Source organism: Macrotis lagotis, chromosome X (genome assembly GCF_037893015.1).
Source record: "Macrotis lagotis isolate mMagLag1 chromosome X, bilby.v1.9.chrom.fasta, whole genome shotgun sequence".
Taxonomy (NCBI): Eukaryota; Metazoa; Chordata; class Mammalia; order Peramelemorphia; family Peramelidae; genus Macrotis; species Macrotis lagotis.
In genome coordinates, this window is record NC_133666.1 from 175,652,084 (window position 1) to 175,673,616 (window position 21,533).

The following is a 21,533-nucleotide window of genomic DNA, read 5'->3' on the forward strand; positions in this document are numbered from 1 at the left end:
ACAACATTAAGGGAACAAAGTGCCTGGAAAGAGATATTCTGAAGAGCAAGGGAGCTTGGAATGCAACCAAGAATTCACTATCCAGCAAAATTGAACCTACTCTTCCAGGGGAAAAGATGGATGTTTAATAAAATAGGAGACTTCCAACTTTTCCTGATGAAAACTTGGACTTCAAACAGGAGACTCAGGAGACACATGAAAAGTTAAAAATGGGGGGGGGGGCAAAGAAAAAAAGCTGTTATCCAATAAGATGAAACTGGCTATATTGCCATCTGGGAGAAAAACTCTCAAAACTCTCAAGAATTGTAACTCTATTAGAGAGAATATACCTAGCCAGCAATAATGGGCACTCAGGACTTAACCATGACTCTGAAAGAATGATTTAAAAACAATATCTCCTTGGGGGGGGGGTGGAACATTAAAGAGACAGAAAGATGGAGGCGATTGAATGGGCTAAATCACATTGCATAAAGAGGTACAAAGGACCTATTGTAATAGAGGTGAAGAAGGGAGGAGGTGAGAACTGCCTGAATCTTACTCTCAAAAGATTTGGCTTAAAGTTAACATACATACACTCAATTAAGTTAAGAAACTTATCCTACCTTTCAAGTATTAAAAGGGGAAGGGGGAGGGGGAGGAAAAGAGGAACAGAAGGAAGGGAAAGAAGAAGAGGAAAAGGGAAAGAAGAAGCAGAAAGGAAAAGGGGAAAGAAAGGGGAGGGGGGTTGATATAGGACAAACATATTGAAGGTGGTAGTATTCAGAAACAAAATACTGGGGGAATATGGATACAGTAAAAAAAAGGGGGAAAATACAAACAGAGGGAAGATAGCATGGAGGGCAATAAAGACTTAATAATTATAATTTTGAATGTGAATGGGATGAACTCTCTCATAAAATGCAAGTGAATAGCAGACTGGATTAAAAACCCAAATCCTACAATATGCTGCTTACAAAAACTCATTTGAAGAAGAGAGGTACATATAGAATAAAGGTAAAAGATTGTAGCAAAATTTATCTTGCTTCAGCTTAAGTGACAAAAAGCAGGGGTAGCAATCCTTATCTCAGACAAAGCAGCTGCAAAAATAAATCTCATTAAAAAAGATAAGGAAGGAAACCATATCCTCCTAAGAGGTACCATAGACAATGAAGCAATTTCAATACTAAATATGTATGCACCAAGTGACATAGCATCCAAATTCTTAGAGGAGAAGTTGAATGAGTTACAGGAAGACACAGACAGGAAAACTCCACTGGTGGGAGACCTCAATCTCCTGCTCTCTGATTTAGATAAATCTAACCATAAAATAAACAAGAAGGAAGTTAAAGAGGTAAAAAGACTGCTAGAAAACCTAGATATGATAGACCTTTGGAGAAAACTGAATGGGGATAGAAGGGAATATAGTGTTTTTTCCTGCAGTAAATTGCATTTACACAAAAACTGACCATGCATAAAAAACCTAAAAATCAAGTGCAAAAAGGCAGAAATAGTGAATACATCCTTCTCGGATCATAATGCAATAAAAATCACATGCAATAATGGCCCAGGGAGAGATAGAACTAAAACTAATTTTAAAGAATGAGTGGCTTAAACAACAAATTATAGAAAGAATTAATGATTCCATCCTAGATAATGACAATATTTTTTTTAGGTTTTTGCAATGCAAATGGGGTTAAGTGGCTTGCCCAAGACCACACAGCTACATAATTATTAAGTGTCTGAGGTCAGATTTGAGCTCAGGTACTCCTGACTCCAGGGCCAGTGCTCTATCCAATGTGCCACCTAGCCACCCCAATAATGACAATATTGAAACAAAATACCAAAACTTATGGGATACAGCTAAGGCAGTTATCAGGGGATATATTATATCTCTATATGCTTACATGAATAAAATAGAGAAATAGGAAATCAACAAACTAAACATGCAACTAAAAAAACAGAGAAAGAACAAATTAAAAACCCCCAATTAAATATGAAATTAGAAATTCTCAAAATTAAAGAAGAAAATTGAAAGCAAGGAAACTATTGAACTAATAAATAAAACCAATAGTTTGTTTTATGAAAAAACCAATAAAATTGATAAACCTGATGTTAATTTCATTTAAAAAATTAAGAAGAAAATCAAATTGCTAGTATCATAAATGAAACAGATGAACTTAACACCAATGAGAAAGAAATTAAAGTAATAATTTGGAAATATTTGGTCGAACTGCATGCCAATAAATTTGATAATCTAAGTGAAATGGATGAATATTTACAAAAAATATAAGTTGCCCAGGTTAAATGAAAAGGAAATTAAATACCTAAATAACCCTACCTCAGAAGAAGAAATCCAACAAGCCATTATTGAACTCCCTAAGAAAAATCTCCATGGCCAGATAGATTCACAAGTGAATTTTATCAAACATTTAAGGAACAATTCATTCCAATTCTTATATAAACTCTTTGGAAAAATAGGTGAAGATGGAACTCTGCCAACTCTTTCTATGACACCAATATGGGGCTGATACTTAAAGCAGTAAAAGTTAAAACAGAGAAAGAAAATCATAGATCTATCTCCCTGATGAATACAGATGCAAAAATCTTAAATAAAATCATAGCAAAATGATTACAGCAAGTTATTACTAGAATAATACACTATGACCAAGGAGGATTTATCCCAGGAATGCAAGGTTGGTTCAATATAGGAAAACTGTTAGTATAATTGACTATATCAATAATAAATCTAACAAAAATCATATGATTATATCAATAGATGCTGAAAAAGCCCATGACAAAATACAGTACCCATTCCTACTAAAAACAATAGAGAGTTTAGGAATAAATGGATTGTTCCTTAGAATTATAAGCAGTATCTATCTGAAACCATCAACAAGCATTATATGCAATGGGGATAAACTAGATGCATTCCCAATAAGATCTGGGGTGAAACAAAGATGCCCATTATTACCACTGCTATTCAATATTGTATTAGAAATGTTAGCTTCAGCAATAAGAGAAGAAAGAGAAATTGAAGGAATTAGAATTGGGAAGGAAGAGACAAAACTCTCACTCTTTGCAGATGATATGATAGTATACCTAGAAAATCCAAAAAAAATCAACTAAAAAAAACTACTAGAAGCAATTATCAACTTTAACAAAGCCACAGGATATAAAATAAACCCTAATAAATCCTCGCTAGATACAGCAGGAAGAGCTAGAAAGAGAAATACCATTCAAAGTAACTTCAGACAATATAAAATACCTGGGAATCTACCTGCCAAGGCAGACTCAGAAACTTTTTGAAAACAATTACAAAACACTTTTCACACAAATAAAATAAGATAAAAATAACTGATCAAATATCAACTGCTCATGGATAGGCCAAACCAATATAATAAAAATGAAAATTCTACCAAAATTTAACTACTTATTTAGTGCCCTACCAATCAAAATTCCAAAAAATTAGTTTAATGAGTTAGAAAAAATTGTAAGTAAATTCATATTGAGAACTAAAAAGTCAAAAATTTCCAGAGATTTAATGAAAAATGTACAAAAGAAGGTGGTTTAGCCCTATCAGATCTCAAATTATATTATAAAGCTTCAGTCATCAAAACTATCTGGTATTGGTTAAGAAATACAGTGGTGAATCAGTGGAATAGACTAGGTGCTGTTGAATCCCCCTTCTGGACTCCCTCAGCCTTTCCCCAGGCAAGTGGGGGGGGGGGAGACAAGGAAGACAACTTCTCCCTTTGTACACCAAGGTCTCCATTTATCAAACCAAATACAAGTGCTTAAATATCCTTCCCATTCCCTTAATCCATTCCCACTCCCATGGCATTTAGTAAAACAAGGCTCTAGTATTCAAAGACATCAGATGATGATGATTTACAGTATTCCCACACACAACAGTCCCTAACATATCCCCCTTCTTTTATTTAAACAAAATTTTTACATAATGAATGCCACATAAGTTGCAAACAAAAGTTCAAAAATAATATAAACAAGTCAATTAAAAATAGTAAAAACAAATATTCCTAAATTCCTTGTAATACATTTTATCCCCAACTTAGATCACGAAGTTTTTTCTTTTACCAACAAAAAACCTTTCAAAGCAATCAAATTCAAAACTCAAACTAGGAGGAGTAACTTTTAACTTTAACCATTTCAGAGTTTAGACACTAACACAGACACAGAAAACAATTCTCTTTTGTCACATTTACCAAGCTGAGACTGATACACTGATAAATACCAGATCTCAATATATAGAAATATTTTCCCACCTCTCCAGGCCAGTAGAGAGATGAAAATATCCTATAGCTGTTTAAATACATATATACACACATAACACACCAAAATATTAGCCATAAGCACAGACTTCATTTGAAAGACAAAATCTAAATTTCCCAATCCCAGAACAAAAAAGTTGCCTTCCCCTTTCTCTAACTCATTGAACCATGAAGCTTCCCAATCAATAACCTATTGAAAAACATAGTCACTGCCTACCCACCCCCCTCCCCAAACCAGGAAGAAGGAGAAAATTTCCCCGTTCATGTGCTTTACTAAAGGTATAATGTGAGTATACTCTGAATTAGGTGGAGCCAAAATTGTTGTAAACTCCTCACATGTTATTCATAAAAAGTGACTAGGTACTTCAGTAGAAGCATATGAAGGCACCCTAAGCTTCCCAGCACTTTTGACCATCAATAGTTTGATATGGGTCAGCTTACTGCCAAAGCTGCATACTGGGTTTTCCATTCCATCTCCTGCTGGTCCTGAACTGTCATACCCCATGATTGCTTTTGAGGGGGGCCTGGGGGGGCCCTTTCCCCATTTAAATTTCCCTGTCTATATTCTAATGCCCAGTGTCATGACTTTTCATACTTTAGGCAAGGCATTTTTGGATGATGTGCCCTGACCTTTCTGGGTTTTGCTCCTTGGGCACTCCAATAATCTTTCTTTAAATGCCCAGTTTTGGGGGGGCTGGGTGGTACAGTGGATAGAGCACCAGCCCTGGAGTCAGGAGTCTCAGAGTTCAAATTTGGCCTCAGACACTTAATAATTACCTGGCTATGTGGCCTTTGGCAAGCCACTTAACTCCATTTGCCTTGCAAAAACCTAAAAAAAAAAGTCTGAGCTTTCCACAAACAAAGCAAGTCCATTTCTCTTAATTTTTCATGTATATATTAGCAAATGCCTCTGCCATTAGTTCCGTATGATATACTTATGACCCTAATCTGTAACATCTTTGAATCACTTCCTCAATGGTGGCATCCCTTCCTAAACCAACCCTTGCTTTCTGACAATCAGCATTTGCATTAGCTAATTGTTTTATTACTACATCTGTTCCTGCTACATCTCCTAAAGTTCTTCCTACTGCCTCCTATAACCAGGTCAAGAAATCTACAAAAGCCTCATCGTTTCTTTGTTTAATAAGTGCAAATGGTACTTTCTTATCATTTTTGTATTAGAATACAACCCCAAGCATTCTTTACACAGGTAGCAATTGTTTCATATGTCTCTAACCCATAATATAGTTGGTCTGCATTGTTGAAAAATTGACTTGTGCCACTTAATTGTTCATAATATGCGGTGGCATTGGGACCTTGTGCATGCTTCAAAGCCATCTGTCTACATTGTTCTATAAACTCCATCATCCAAAAAACAGATTGTCTGGGTGACAAACATGCTCTAACTTTCTGCTTCCAATCATTAGGTGTTAATATGGAGCATGCAAGAGTATCCAATTGTAGCTCAACAAAAGGTGATCTTGGCCCATATTACCCCAAAGCCTTCTTTAAATCTCTGACTGCTTTTATATCTAGTGGCTCATGTCTTTGCCTAAGGTTTCCTAGATTAAAAAGATCTGGCTCCTCAATAACAGAGTATTTGACTGAAACTCAGTTCCTAGATCCATCAAACTGTCTCCCTGATCTTTTGCTTCTTTGATGGTCTTTTGTTCTGCTGAAGTCTCTTCCCTAGGTGCTGTATTCTGATCCCAGGCTTTTCTTGATAATATTTCTTTATTTCTTCTGCTTCATGCTATGCATGTGAATACACTTTCTCTTTACCTTCGCTTTCCTCCACACCTCCTTGTACCAACTTCCTGAACATCAGCCCCATGGTAAACTTGTTACTTTCTCCAAAGTCTTTTGGATGTTCCCTGGAATTTTTCCTTGCTTGTATCTGCTGGTTCTTATCCCAGACTTAACTCAAATAACTCTGCCTTCTTGTCCCTGTACAGGTGCCATATGTTGAATCCCTTTCTGGACTCCCCCAATCTTTCCTCAGAGGAGCACTGAAGGGGCAGGAGACAAGGAAGACAAGTTTTCGATTTATTGAACCAAATACAAGTGTTTAAATATCCTTCCCAGTCCCTTAATCCATTCCCACTCCCATGGCACTTAGTTAAAAAAAGGCTCTGGTGCTCAAGGACACCAGGTGATGATGATTTACAGTATTCCCACACACAACAGTCCCTAACAAGGTACAAAAGAGATAGCAGAAAATTATTATAGTAATCTGCTGTTTGATAAACCCAAAGACTCCACACTTTGGGGGATAAAAGCTCTCTCTTAAATAAAATCTGTTGGGAAAGTTGTAAGTTAGTATGGCAGAAACTTGAATTAGAGCAACACTTCGCACCCTATACCATGATTAGGTCAAAATGGATACAGGATTTAGACATTAAAGATAATATAAGCAAACTAGGAGATGAAAAAATAGTTTACCTGTCAGACCTATGAAAAGGGAAGCATTTTCTGACCAAGGAAGAAATGGATAACATCATTAAAAAAACTAGATAATATTGATTACATTAAATTTAAAAGCTTTTGCACAGACAAAACCATTGTAACAAGATCAAAAGAAATGTAGTAAATTGGGAAAAAAATTTACAACTAGTATTTCTGACAAAGGACTCATTTCTAAAATATACAGAGAACTGAGTCAAATTTAAAAAAAGCCATTCCCCAATTGACAAATGGTCAAATGATATGCAAAGGCAATTTACAGATGAGGAAATCAAAGTGATCCATAGTCATATGAAAAATTGAGCTAAATCACTACTTATAAGAGAAATGCAAATTAAAACATCTCTGAAGTACCACCTCACACCTCTCAGACTGGCCAATATGACCAGAAGGGACAATGATCAATGTTGGAAGAGATGTGGGAAATCTGGACACTGGTACATTGTTGGTGGAACTGTGAATTCATTCAACTCTTCTGGAGAGCAGTTTGGGATTATGCTCAAAGGGCAAAAAAATGTGCATACCCTTTAATCCAGCAATACCACTACTGGGTCTATACCCTGAAGAGATCATGACAAGAAGTAAAAACATCACTTGTACAAAAAATATTCATAGCACCTCTATTTGTGGTGGCAAAGAATTGGAAATTGAGTGAACGTTCATCAAGTGGGGAATGGCTTAACAAACTGTGGTATATGTATGTGATGGAACACCATTGTTCCATTAGAGACCAGGAGGGATGGGAATTCAGAAAAGCTTGGAAGGATTTGTATGAACTGTTGCTGAGTGAGATGAGCAGAACCAGAAGAACATTGTACACTATTATAGCATCATTGGGTTGATGATCAGTCTTAATGGATTTTTCTCATTCCATCAGTTTCACAGAAAATTTGGGGGTATCTGAAATGGAGAATACCATCTGTATCCAGAGAAAGAATTGTGGAGCTTGAACCTAGACCAAAGAGTATTACCTTTAATGTTTTTTTTAAAAAGTTATCTTATGTAACGTTGCCATATGTTATATTGCTTCCTTAAGAATATGATATCTCAATGAAGAAGAGATTAAATACCTAAACAACCCTATCTCAGAAAAAGAAATTCAACAAGCCATTACTGAACTCCTTAAAAAAAATCTCCAGGGCCTGATGGATTCACAAGTGAATTCTACCAAACATTCAAGGAACAATTGTTCCCAATCCTATATAAACTTTTTGGAAAAATAGGGAAATATGGAACTCTGCCTAACTCTTTCTATGAAACCAATATGGTACTGTTACCTAAACCAGGAAGAGTTAAAACAGAGAAAGAAAATTATAAACCTATCTCCCTGATGAATATAGATGCAAAAATCCTAAATAAAATCTTAGCAAAACGATTACAACAAGTCATCACTAGGATAATACATTCTGATCAAGTAGGATTTATTCCAGGAATGCAGGGTTGGTTCAATATTAGGAAAATTTAATTATACTTAATTATATCAACAACAAACCTATCAGAAAACATATGATCAATAGATGCTGAAAAAGCTTTTGACAAAATACAGCATCCATTCCTATTAAAAACACTAGAGAGTGTAGGAATAAATGGACTGTTCCTTAAAATTATTAGCAGTATCTACCTGAAACCATCAACAAGCATTATACTCAATGGGGAGAGGCTAGAGGCATTCCCAATAAGATCAGGGGTAAAACAAGGGTGCCCATTATCACCACTACTATTCAATATTGTATTAGAAATGTTAGCATCAGCAATTAGAGAAGAAAAAGAAATTAAAGGAATTAGAATTGGGAAAGGAAGAGACAAAACTCTCACTCTTTGCAGATGACATGATGGTCTACCTAGAAAATCCCAAGAAATCATCTAAAAAACTACTGGAAACAATTAGCAATTTTAGCAAAGTTGCAGGTTATAAAATAAAGCCTCATAAATCCTCAACTTTTCTATATATGTCTAGCAAGAAACAGCAGGAAGAGCTAGAAAGAGAAATCCCATTCAAAGTAACCTCAGACAATATAAAATATTTGGGAGTCTATTTGCCAAGACAGACTCAGAATCTTTTTGAAAACAATTATAAAACACTTCTCACACAAATTAAATTAGATTTAAAAAACTGGGCAAATATCAACTGCTCATGGATAGGTAGAGCTAATATAATAAAAATGACAATTCTACCAAAACTAAACTATCTGTTTAGTGCCCTACCAATCAAAATTCCAAAAAATTACTTTAATGAGTTATAAAAAATTGTAAGTAAATTCATATGGAGAAATAAAAAGTCAAGAATTGCCAGGAGCTTAATAAAAAAAAAGTGCAAAAGAAGGTGGCTTAGCCCTACCCGATCTAAAATTATATTATAAAGCATCAGTCATGAAAACTGTTTGGTATTGGCTAAGAAATAGAGTGGTGGACCAATGGAATAGACTAGGTGTAAAAGCAGGAGATGATTATAGTAATCTGCTGTTTGATAAACCCAAAGAGTCTGGCCATTGGGATAAAAACTCGCTCTTTGATAAAAATTGCTGGGAAAATTGGAAGTTAGTATGGAAGAAACTTAGATTAGACCAACACCTCACACCCTTTACCAAGATAAGATCCAAATGGTTACAGGACATAGACATAAAAAACAATACTATAAGCAAATTAGAAGATCAAGGACTAGTCTACCTGTCAGATCTATGGAAAGGGGAACAGTTTATGACTAAGGAAGAGTTGGAGAATATCACCAAAAACCAATTAGATGATTTCAATTACATTAAATTAAAAAGCTTTTGTACAGATAAAACCAATGTAACCAAGATCAAAAGAAATGTAGTAAATTGGGAAACAATCTTTACAACTAATGATTCTGACAAAAGGACTCATTTCTAAAATATACAGAGAACTGAGTCATATTTTTAAAACAAAAAGCCATTCCCCAATTGACAAATGTTCAAAGGATATGCAAAGGCAATTTACAGATGAGGAGATCAAAGTAATCTGTAGCCATATGAAAAAATGTTCTAAATCATTAATTATTAGAGAAATGCAAATTAAAGCTTCTCTGAGGTACCACCTCACACCTCTCAGATTGGCCAGTATGACCAGGAAGGATAATGATCATTGTTGGAAGGGATGTGGGAAATCTGGGACACTATTACACTGTTGATGGAGCTGTAAACTCATCCAACCCTTCTGGAGAGCTATTTGGAACTATGCACAAAGGGCAAAAAAAATGTGCATACCCTTTGACCCAGCAATACTACTATTGGGTCTATACCCTGAAGAGATGAGGAAAAAGGGTAAAAACATTACTTGTACAAAAATATTTATAGCAGCCCTGTTTGTGGTGGCAAAGAATTGGAAATCCAGTAAATGTCCTTCAATTGGGGAATGGCTTAGCAAACTGTGGTATATGTATATCATGGAACACTATTGTTCTATTAGAAACCAGGAGGGATGGGATTTCAGGGAAACCTGGAGGGATTTGCATGAACTAATGCTGAGTAAGATGAGCAGAACCAGAAAAACACTGTATACCCTAACAGTAACATGAGAGTGATGTTCAACCTTGAAGGACCTGCTCATTCCATCAGTGCAACAATTGGGAACAATTTCGGGCTGTCTGCAAAGGAGAGTACCATCTGTATCCAGATAAGGAGCTGTGGAGTTTGAACAAAGTGCAAGGACTATTCCCTTTAATTTAGAAAAAAACCAGGTAACTTATTGTCTGATCTTGTTACCTCTTAGACTTCTCTTCTCTTTAAGGATATGATTTCTCTCTCATCACACCCAATTTGGAACAAGGTACAACATGGAAACAAAGTAAAGACTGACAGAGTGCTTTCTGTGGGGGGGGAGGGGGGAGGGAAGCAAGATTGGGGGGGAAATGTAAAACTCAAATAATATCTTTAATAAAAATAAATTTAAAAAAATAAATTCATTAAAAAAAGAATATGATATCTCTCTCAACACATTCAACTTAGATCATTGTATAGCATTGAAACAATGTAAAGACTAACAGGCTGCCTTCTGTGGGGGAGGAGGGAAGTGAGATTAGGGGAAAAATTGTAAAATTCAAAAAGAAATTAAAAAAATGAAATGGTTAATGTGATCTAGTACAAGGTACATCATGCAAAAAAGTAGTCCCAAATCCAAAACTTGAATAGAGTTCTGTAGTTGGAGCCTATTAGCAGCTCTGTTGCTCATCGGAAAGTTCTAGATCTGTCAGAGCAGAACAAAAAGAAATTCTATAACTAAAGCTAACATTCCAAAAAGAGGAGTTGTGGTCTATAGATTGTGCATTGTGCAAGACAGGAATAATCAGGGCAAGAATCCTGGCCCACAGGGAAGCCTGCAATTCTATGATGTTGTACCAGCAGAGACTTTCAGCTGGCTGATTGTGCCTGAGTCCAGCAGCAGTCTACTAGAACTCCAATCTGAGCAAGCCCGAAGTTTTGTTGCTTAGACCCAGAAATTTGCTGACAAGGAGGTCATAAATCAGACTTTGTCCTGGACCAGACAACTTTGGGAGCACTGAATGCTTATAGATCCCCAGCATGACTGGTTCCTGAGATCCTGGAATAAAAACATTCAATACCTCAAGAAAGCAGTGAAAAGATTAGTGCACACATTTTCCAAGCCAGATATAAACAGTCAGGTCCTAATATAAAAGAACAAAGTAAAGATGAAAGTTGAAGAACTAAACAGAATTTTTTTTGCAACGCAATTGGGTTAAGTTACTTGCCCAAGGTCACACAGTTAGGTAATAATTAAGTGTCTGAGGCTGGATTTGAACTCTTGACTCCAGGGCTGGTGCTCTATCTACTGTGCTGCCCCTAGCCACCCCAAACAGAATTTTTTTTAAAAAAATACACCATTAAGGGGCAGCTAGGTGGTGCAGTGGATAAAGCACCAGCCCTGGAGTCAGGAGTCCCTGGGTTCAAATCCGGTCTCAAAAACTTAATAATTGCCTAGCTGTGTGGCCTTGGGCAAGCCGCTTAACCCCATTTGCCTTGCAAAAAGACTAAAAAAAAATACACCATTAAAAAGTTTTTGTGGGACTATTCCCTTTAATTTAGGGGGAAAACTGCTATCTTATTGTCTGATCTTGTTATCTCTTATATTTTATGTTTCTTCTTTAAGGATATGATTTCTCTCTCATCACACTCAATTTGGATCAATGTACAACATGGAAACAATATAAAGACTGACAAATTGCTTTCTGTGTGGGGGTGAGAGGAGGGAAGCGAGATTGGGGGGAAAATTGTAAAACTCAAAATAAATAAAATCTTTAATTAAAAAAAAGCTTTTTGTGGTGACAAGGACACCAAAGATACAAACCCAGAAGAAAAGAAAGATGTTTTAAATAGCTATAAACAAAACTTCAAAGAAAAATGGAATTTGAGTAAAAGTTCAACTAGAATTCCTGGAAGAGAAGAATCAAGCATTTTTTAAATGAGTTTAAAATATTTCTTAGAGATTACATGAAAGTGCTAATGGGACAAAATTGGAAAATTAATGACAGCCATGGAAAATTAACAAGGAATTAATGACTTGGAACAAGAAGTGTAAAACCTTTTCAAGTAACAAAATCACTGAAAACTAGAATGGACCAAATAGAAGATAACTCCATGAAACAACAAGAAATATTAAAACAAATTCAAAAGACTTTAAAAACAAAGAAAATAAAATACAAGATATCTAATAAGAAAAAATAACTGACCTGAAAAATAGTTCAAAAAGAAAGAACTTAAGAACTACACACAACCTGAAAGCCATGAACTGCACCCTGCAAAAGAGTATGGGCATATTTAAAAACTCTTACAAGAAAACTGCCTAAATCTCATAGAACCAGAAGGCAAAAATGGAAATAGAAATAATCTACCGGTACACATCCTGAAAGTTATCTCAAACCAAAATCTCCTAAGAACTGTATTTCACTTTATGTATATGTATTTTTCCATCTTCTGAATGGTTTAGAAGAATATGAGGATCATCAACTCTTCCTTCTCTTTGTGCATATGGACTGCTACATGTCCACTCTGAGTGTGTGATTCCCAAGAACAACATAACCAAAATCCAGAGTTTCCAGATCAAAGGAAAAAACTGTAAGAAGTCAAAAAATTTAAGTAATGAGAAACCACAGTCAGTATCACACATTATTATATAGTAATCACCTCTGTAAAGGAGAGAACGTATTAGACTATAATGTTCCAAAAGGAAAAGAATATGAAAATATATTCAAGAACACCTTACCCAGTAAAAATTTGCATATACTTAAGAAGGAAGAAATAGACTTTTAAAGAAAAAGAACTTCCAAGTATTCCTGAAGAAAAAGTTCAGAGATGAATAGAAACTTTTAAGTGCAAACACAGATAAGGGAGGGATTAATCCTAAACCAAACAAACTCTAACAAAGGATGTTCAAAAAATATTTACTGCAGTTCTTTTTGTGATGGCAAAGAATTGGAAACTGAGGGGATACTTGCAAACTGAAGAATGGTTGGACAAGTTACAACATATAAATGTTATATTTATTTTATTATTATATACATCAAAAACATATAACAATTACATCATTAAGACATGAAGGTAATGGTTTCAGAGAAAGTGGGAAAAATTTGCCTCCACACCTCTTAAAGATAGAACACCTTGTGATTTGCATCACATAGCCACTTACATGTGGGGATCTCATCCTTGGAAATTCATTTTTGAATGGCTAATTTCCCTGTTGTTTTCTTGCCTGTTACTGGGATTTTTGTTTTTATTATTTTTGAAAAGTTATTTCAATCTTTTATTTGTTAAAGAGTTTGAACTTTTATTGTTATTTTGAACTTTTACTTGTTAGTAAAGAATTTGAACTTTTATTGATGCTATCTGGAAGACATTTTGTTCCATTTACTTTTATTGTACTTTTATTTCTCAGTTATTTAATTTCAAATGTTTCTAAATTTAACATTTTAATTTTTTCCATCCTGAAATTTAAAATACTGTTTTAGTTTTTTGCTTTGTTTCATATTTTGTATTTTTTTGCTTCCAATTAGATTTTCACCTCTCCACACCAAAAATTTTATTTTTTTTTCTTTGCTATAAAAAAGCTATTATTACTATACAGCTCCTTTTGTTTACAATTGCCATTCATTGTGTTTTCCTTTTGGGAATGCACACATTTCCCATGCTTTTTATTGATCTATTATATTTCCACTATATATTTATTTTAGAAAAATTCTACTTCATTACTAATTTCATTTCCAATTTTATTGGATGTTGTTCCTAGCCTCTTATGGATAATCATTTCTCCTTTAACTTTATAAAATTGATGTGAAAACTACCATATGCTATTGATGCTACTACTGTTAATATATGTATTATATTATGTTAAGATATGTATTATATTATATTAATATATGTGTTATATTATATTAATGTATTATATTAATAAGCCTTCAGGTTCATATGACTAAAAATGAGCAAGTGTTGTGATTTATAACAATGTTTGGATGGTTATTTGCTACATTTGGATACCATGTTACTAAGTTTCTGGTGGTTTTTGTTTGGAGATTTTGGGGGTTTTGTATGAACTGGCTCATAGAGCTATTTCAACTTTGACACTATAAATTTGAGTAAGTTACAAAATACTTTCCAAATGTACCTTCTTCACTCTTTTGGTCACATATCTCCAATTCTTCAAATTTTAGATCAATATTTGTTTGCTTTTATGTTCACTAGAGTTATTCTGTACCTTTTTAATTCCATTTTCTGTATCCTTGTTCTACATTTCTATTTTCTTTCTTTTTCTTTTTCTTTTTTTAAAGGTTTTTTTGCAAGGCAAATGGGGTTAAGTGGCTTGCCCAAGGCCACACAGCTAGGTAATTATTAAGCGTCTGAGACGGGATTTGAACCCAGGTACTCCTGACTCCAAGGCCGGTGCTTTATCCACTGCTCCACCTAGCTGCCCCTACATTTCTATTTTCACATTTTCTTTCCTTTATTCTTTCTACCACTATCATTTTCACATATAGAAAATAGTCTGACATAGTGGATAGTGCACTTATCTTAGACTCAGGAGACCTGGGTTTAAATACGGTCTCAAACAATAATTGTTTAATCATGAGCAAATCACTTAATTTCTTAATACCTCAGTTTCCTCATTTTATACTCCCTACACCTTACCAACTTCCTAGGAGATCAATACTTTTTAAATCATAGTTTAAGAGTTGTAAGACCCTTATCATGCCTCAGTCATTTTCTAAGATTATAATCTATAGTTTATCTTTTTCAGTAGAGGAAACTAATATAACAGCTATTTCCTATGCCACTGAAATCATAAGTCTATATCCCCCCCACCATGCAACTCAAATAGAATTGAATTTTGATTATTTTTCCTCCATATCTAAAAAAAACACATAAAGCAATCTCAACTACATTTAATCTTAACTGTACCTTAATTTTCTTGTACTTGACAATCCACTTATGTGATTTCCAACATAAAGAAGAGGCAGAGGAAACAGCTGCAATTTTAAAAATATGAAAATGTGGTGGTTATTACAGCTCTAACACTTTTACAAATATAAATATGATTTCATGACACACCTCACCAGTGGAGAAGTTGTTTTTCCAGGAATGAGGATGGATTTTCATTAGTCCATCTTATTCTCTTTCCCACACTTTGCTAGTCAGTCAAGGATGTGCATCTGTGAAATTGCTAGCTAGAGTTAAACTTGCAACCAATGGGGAAAAAACTAACTACAAATTGAAGCCATGTCCTTAGTCACCTTAGCACAATGTCTAGACAACTCAGTCTTCCAAATCTGAATATTTATCCTTGCAAGGTAAACAATGAGGTATATCCTCGAAACACTCATTTACAGTTTATGATTTGCCACATTTTTGAGATGGGGACAAAAGGTTCTAACCATATTAAATGATATAAGCAAGGTCAAATAGACAACTAGAAGCACTCTTCTGACACACTAGGCTTCAGTCTTCTAAATCCACTAAGTAGTGCATAAAACTTTTATTTAAAAGGTACTAAAATGTGATGTATAATAAATCATGGACAGTTTTTTGAAGACTAAATATTTAGGCTTTCTTTTGTCACAAAAAGCCAATATTAGAAATAATGAGGCAATATGAAGCTTAATGGTATGGAGGACAGAATATCAAATTCAAGATATGGTTTCAAACCCTGATTCTAAATAGCTACTAGCTGTCTGCAAGGCAATTCTTATACCTACAGGTATGTGACTGTGGGCAAGCCACTTGAGCCATCTAAACTCTTGTTTCTCTGTAGAATGAGGATAATCACACCTGTAGGCCCAAGTCTACAGGTTACTGTAAGACTCAAATGAGATAATGTATATAAAGCTTTTTGAAAATTTTGAGGCTCTATACAGGGTGTTCTAAATATCTTAAAGCAGCTCTAATAGCATAACATTTCCCCAAGACAGGAGCTGAAGGCAACAGAGACAACATAATCCTTCCTTTGCAATTCATTAAACAATGTCCTACAATTTATGGAAGATATTTTACTCTAGAATAATAAATATAATCACTAGAACATGTTGCTAGCCTTATTTGAAAATAATTAATGATTACAACAAAGAGTGATAATTTTGCAAAAAAGATTGCCTTTAAGATTTGAGTATTAAAAGAAATTAGAACTAAGAATTCTATTATCATCAATAGTCTAGTTATTATTACACAAATCAATTTAGCACAATATCATCTAGATTCCAACTGCAAAAGAGTACCAAGCTCACCCCCAGGCATAACAACTAGAAGTAGAGTACTGAGACTTAATATACACAAGCTGAAGGGAGATTCAGTCATGATATCATGAACTCTGTCCAAAGTACTTTTTTAATCAAAAAAAAAGAAAATTCACATTCTATGGGACAGAGGAAAACAGGTGGTACATTTTTTTAATGCAAGAATGCAGAAATTTGTTGATAAAATGAATCTGTCAAATTAATAGAGACATTACAATGCAAAATGACAATTAATATCAATGAAAATCAAAATCCTTCCATAATTACAAATAAAAACATTCTACACAAAATAAATGAATTTCAATGGATTATTCATTTATATGCTAAGCTCCAGATTTCCCTTCTTCACTTTCCACAGTGTTAGTGGTTTGAATAGAAACTGGTCTAGACCCCAGGAATCTGTTTTCACCATTACATAACTTAAGGAAGTCTGCTTTTGTTTGTGTCTGATCTTTAGAGATTCCCAGAATTCCCATGTGAGTGAAGTGATTCCACTGAAAAATAAAATTAAGGAATAGGGACAGGGACAAGATCTATGATTTCATTGATATGAGGAACTCTCAAATGATGAAACTTCCTATACCACTACAGGCTAGCCACAACTCTGCAACTTGAAGTCTTAGGGACTTACCTAGAACATTGAGAGACTGAGTAATTTGCCAGGATCAGACTGTCAGTATGTATCACAAAATGGGATTTTAAACCAGGTCTTTCCATCTGTGAAACCAAGCTTTCTATCCTCTATCAAAGACTTCCATTCCACTCCCAGGTTCATTCCCCCCCCGCCAGTCCCTCTCCTCTAATTCATTTTATATTCTCTGACATTTTCACATGTGTCCACAATAATTATATGTATTTTTAATACATACCTTCACAGGGATGTTTTTGTTAAAATCAGGGAACTGAATGATTTTATTTAGCTTAGATACATATAGTATCAATATGGTGGTTGCCATCTAAAGAGAGAGAAATACCAGTAACATGTACAGAACTTTTAAGAATTAAAAATCATTAAAGTAGATGTCATAATAAACAAACATTATAACAATTCTGAGATGCAGAAGAATAATGAATTAATTATTGAGATTTTTTTGGTTCTGATGATGCCATTGTTACTATAAATCATTTGATAGAAAATAGAAAATATTTTTTAAAATCCTTTATTTCAAGCAGCTTGTTTTATATCAAATAGAAAGCATGGTTTTTGCCCTTAAGAAAAACTATATTATTGCCATTTATTATCCAGGGAGGTGATACTTGAAAGACTTGCTCATTAATAAACAGAAAATCAATATACTTTTTTAAAATACTAAATACTAAAAAATTTCCCTCCAAATAGTGTGTGTGTATATATGTGTGTGTGTGCATATATATATATATATATATATATATAATTTCTTTTACTGTGCTCATCTTAGCCTAAAGAGAATTGTTTTCAAATCCAGAGTGCACAATGTTTAAAAAAACTATTGACATATTAGTATGATAGGTTTCCATCAATAAAAACATGTGCTTATTTAGCACTTTAAAATTTATAAAGTGATCTATCCCTACACCCTCTCATTCCTTTTTTTCTTGCAGAGTTGTGAGAGTAAGAATCTAGAAAACTGCATATAATGTCAGATTTATTTGATCTGTTGATTAAGTTTGAGAAACTTCTCCCCCTTCCCTTTTTTATTTTCTGTCATAAGGGATCATTTTTGTTGAAAGGAAGCAGGAAGACATATGGTGGGAAGAATATGTGATGTAAAAACAAACAAAAAATCAATAAAATGTTTTTTAAAAAATTAAGTGATTTCCTAATAATTAATTAACTTGTGAGATAGATCTTAGAACTAAAAGAGATATTAAAGTTAATTATAATTTTGAATATTATATGACATTCTAGAGTTTGAATATGCTTTTTTTAGAAAAATTATTTCATTTTAATGCCAACAAGAACCTTGTGAGACAAGTACTACAGATAAGATTCATATTTAACCAATTAAAAAAAACAGAATAGAAGTCATGAAGAACCTTGTTTCAGTTCATAGCTAGTAAGAATCTGAAGTGGGATGTTAAAGTCTGCCTGACTCCAAAGTCAACACCTTCTATATTCACTGTGTCTCAAGATAGACTGTTCATGGAAAATGAGATCTCCATAAAAGAAAAAGAAGTACATATAAATTTTTCCCTTTTAAAGAAATCTCTTTAAATAAGTGGATGAAAGAAAACTATTAAGTGCTATTAATGTACCATGTTGTAACAATGCTATGGCTAGAAAATAGGAATTGAAATCTCACCTTAAGGTAGCTTTTTGTTCTATGGAATAAAATGCTTTTTAAAATAATAAAGGAAAAGAATGGTAGGATTCTGTATTTTCTCTCCCTCTATATCTTTCAATCAATTGTGTGAGGATAAAGATATGGTCTATTGTAGAATGTCACTTGTGAAAATCTGCTTGCTCTCACAAAGGATGCTCTTGATCCCTATACATTATAATGGATTGGAGAATAAGGACTAAAAGCAAAGAGGCTAATGTGGTGACAATTGTTATTGTCCCTGCAAGAGGTGATGAGGACTTGAAGGATTGGGACTGTGTTAGTAGAGGGACAGGGATATATGTGAAAGATGTTATAGAGATTGAAAGTAAAATATCTGGCAATAAATTGGATATAAAGGGTGATTCTGAATGAGAACTTGAGCACAACAGGAAGATTGCAAATGTGGATATATGGAAGGATGATAGTGGTAATAGGGAAAATCAGAAGAATGGTGGGTTTAAGAAATATGTCTTCTGTACTTAGTTCTTTTTCTCTTTGTATTATTTTTGTTCTTTTGCTTTGAGAGGGGTTAAATGACTTGTGCAAGATTATACAGTTCATAAATATCAAGTGTCTGAGATCACATTTGAATTCATGAGTTTAAAATGCCAAGTCATTTAACATTGCATTGTCTCAGACAATTTTCTAGGAAAAGCTGTAAAGAAGATGGTGCTCTATTTTGATAGAGGAAGTTCTTCGCCAGGATCTAACTCCCTATATATTATTAAAATCACAATGTCTACTCCAAAATAAAGTTCCTGATAACATAACCCTCCTAACTCCAGGGTCTGTGCTCCATCCACTGTGTCATTAGCTATCCCCATATTTAGTTCTACTGGTCCTTGGAGTTCAAGCTCAGACTACTGTCAGGACTATATAAGATGGATTTATAAGACATATACATATATATATATGTATATATATATATATACATATATATATATATATGACAAAAGTTATAGTTAACATAGTACTGGACTTGGAGTAATGGAAAACCTGGGTCCAAATACTGCTTCTGATTCTAGTTGTGATCATGAGTAAGTCACAACTCCTCTGAACATCAGTTTTCTCATCTGTAAAATGAGAACAATAATAACTAACTTATCTCAAATTTGATGTGAAGCCCAAAAGAGAAAATGTGAGTTAAGTATGTTGTAAACTTTAAAAAAACTATTAAAATCTTATTATCATTGTGCTTTGAAAGTGAAGTAAAGACTATCAGACTGCCTTTGTGGGGGGTGGGGGCAGGAAAATGAGATTGAGGGAAATTGTAAAATTCAAAAAGTAAAAAAGTGGAATTAAAAGAATTAAGAAAAACAGATACTTTATTCAATTTTATCATTACTTTCATTAGTGTCTTTATTACTAAGTAATAAGGACACAATTCTAGGATATAATCAAGTTTTGTCTAAGTCAGATTCTCAGAGGAAAATACAACTGAGGATTCAGCACAACTATTTTATTTGTGTATAACTGGTTTATGGCTATTTTTATGCCAGCTAGTATAGCAAATGAGTAGTCTCACTCAGACCTAGTTAATATGCAATCCTGAGATTTAGATGTAGGGGAAAGGGGGAGACTAAGATAATAAAAGTTTTATCTGGGACTCAGATAAAAAAGTTCTTGAATATCTTAAGATTTTACAACAAATTCTATTTTAAAGATTTTTATTTAAATGGATTGCATTTTAATTGTTTATATTATAATTGCTTGTCATAGAGAGACAGTATAGTATAGTGGAGAGAGGAAGATAGACTCAGAGTCAGGAAGACCTAAATGATCATGGACAAGTCATTTAACATTGCATTGTCTCGGACAATTTTCTAGGAAAAACTATAAGAAGATGGTGCTCTACATTGATAAAGGAAGTTCATCACCAGGATCTAACTCCCTATACTATTAAAATTACCATGTCTACTCCAAAATAAAGTTCCTGGTAACATAGGCATATCAGGATTTAAGTATATTGAATAGTGTTGGTATTAAAGGCAATATAGAAAATGGAATTCCAATTTATCCATTAGGACACTTTCAAAAAAATGGTTCCAGGGTGGCTAGGTGGTGCAGTGAATAGAGCACTGGCCTTGGAGTCAGGAGTACCTGGGTTCAAATCCGATCTCAGACACTTAATAATTACCTAGCTGTGTGACCTTGGGCAAGCCACTTAACCCTATTACCTTGAAAAATCCAAAAAAAATGGTTCCTCTGCCTAATATTTATTTATGATTTTATCCCAGAATTTTAGGAGTAGAAGACACTTAAAAACCATCTATTCCAAATGCTCCATTTCAAAATTCACTCTAAAATCAAATACTTGTTTTTTTATTATCCTATAAACAAAAGAATTTAAGATTTTGTCAGTAATAATACCAATAAATAAGAAATTGTTTTGTTTCACTTACCTGTCCAATTCCAAGTACTAAAGGTGATGGGAAACTATAAAGAACACAGAACAATAAATACACTTAGCAAATAATAAAAAATTGGTGAAATGACAAAATATGCATAATGAAAATAATGTGAATGTAGCTAGTATTTTTCAGTCAATGTAAATGCAAATATTTAAGGGTATCAATTAATTTTCAAATTGAGAAGACTAATATGTTCAATATTTTAATGCTATTTATACAAGTCTCAATATTTGGTTAGATATAAAATTATGTTTCCTTTTTTCCAAAAAGAATTTTGCTCTTGCTCAAAAAAATTCAGAGCCCCTTATACTCAGATTTATAAGGGATCTCAAAGGGC

The 21,533-nt window shown here is 33.9% G+C and overlaps 1 protein-coding gene across 5 annotated transcripts in view; it reads right to left on the reverse strand.

The window, feature by feature from the left end:
* The window catches only part of SLC35D2 (solute carrier family 35 member D2), an 83,173-nt gene that overhangs the window by 46,118 nt on the left and 15,522 nt on the right, over nucleotides 1-21,533 (reverse strand). For 4 of the 5 annotated variants that reach the window (XM_074204492.1, XM_074204494.1, XM_074204493.1 and 1 more), the window contains exons 2-4: nucleotides 21,188-21,221; nucleotides 17,352-17,438; nucleotides 15,155-15,222 (exon numbers count right to left, since the gene is read on the reverse strand). The exons of the other annotated variant lie outside the window; for it this stretch is intronic. In XM_074204492.1, the coding sequence (XP_074060593.1) occupies nucleotides 15,155-15,222; nucleotides 17,352-17,438; nucleotides 21,188-21,221 (189 nt within the window). The remainder of the gene's footprint in view (nucleotides 1-15,154; nucleotides 15,223-17,351; nucleotides 17,439-21,187; nucleotides 21,222-21,533) is intronic. 5 annotated transcript variants of the gene reach the window in all.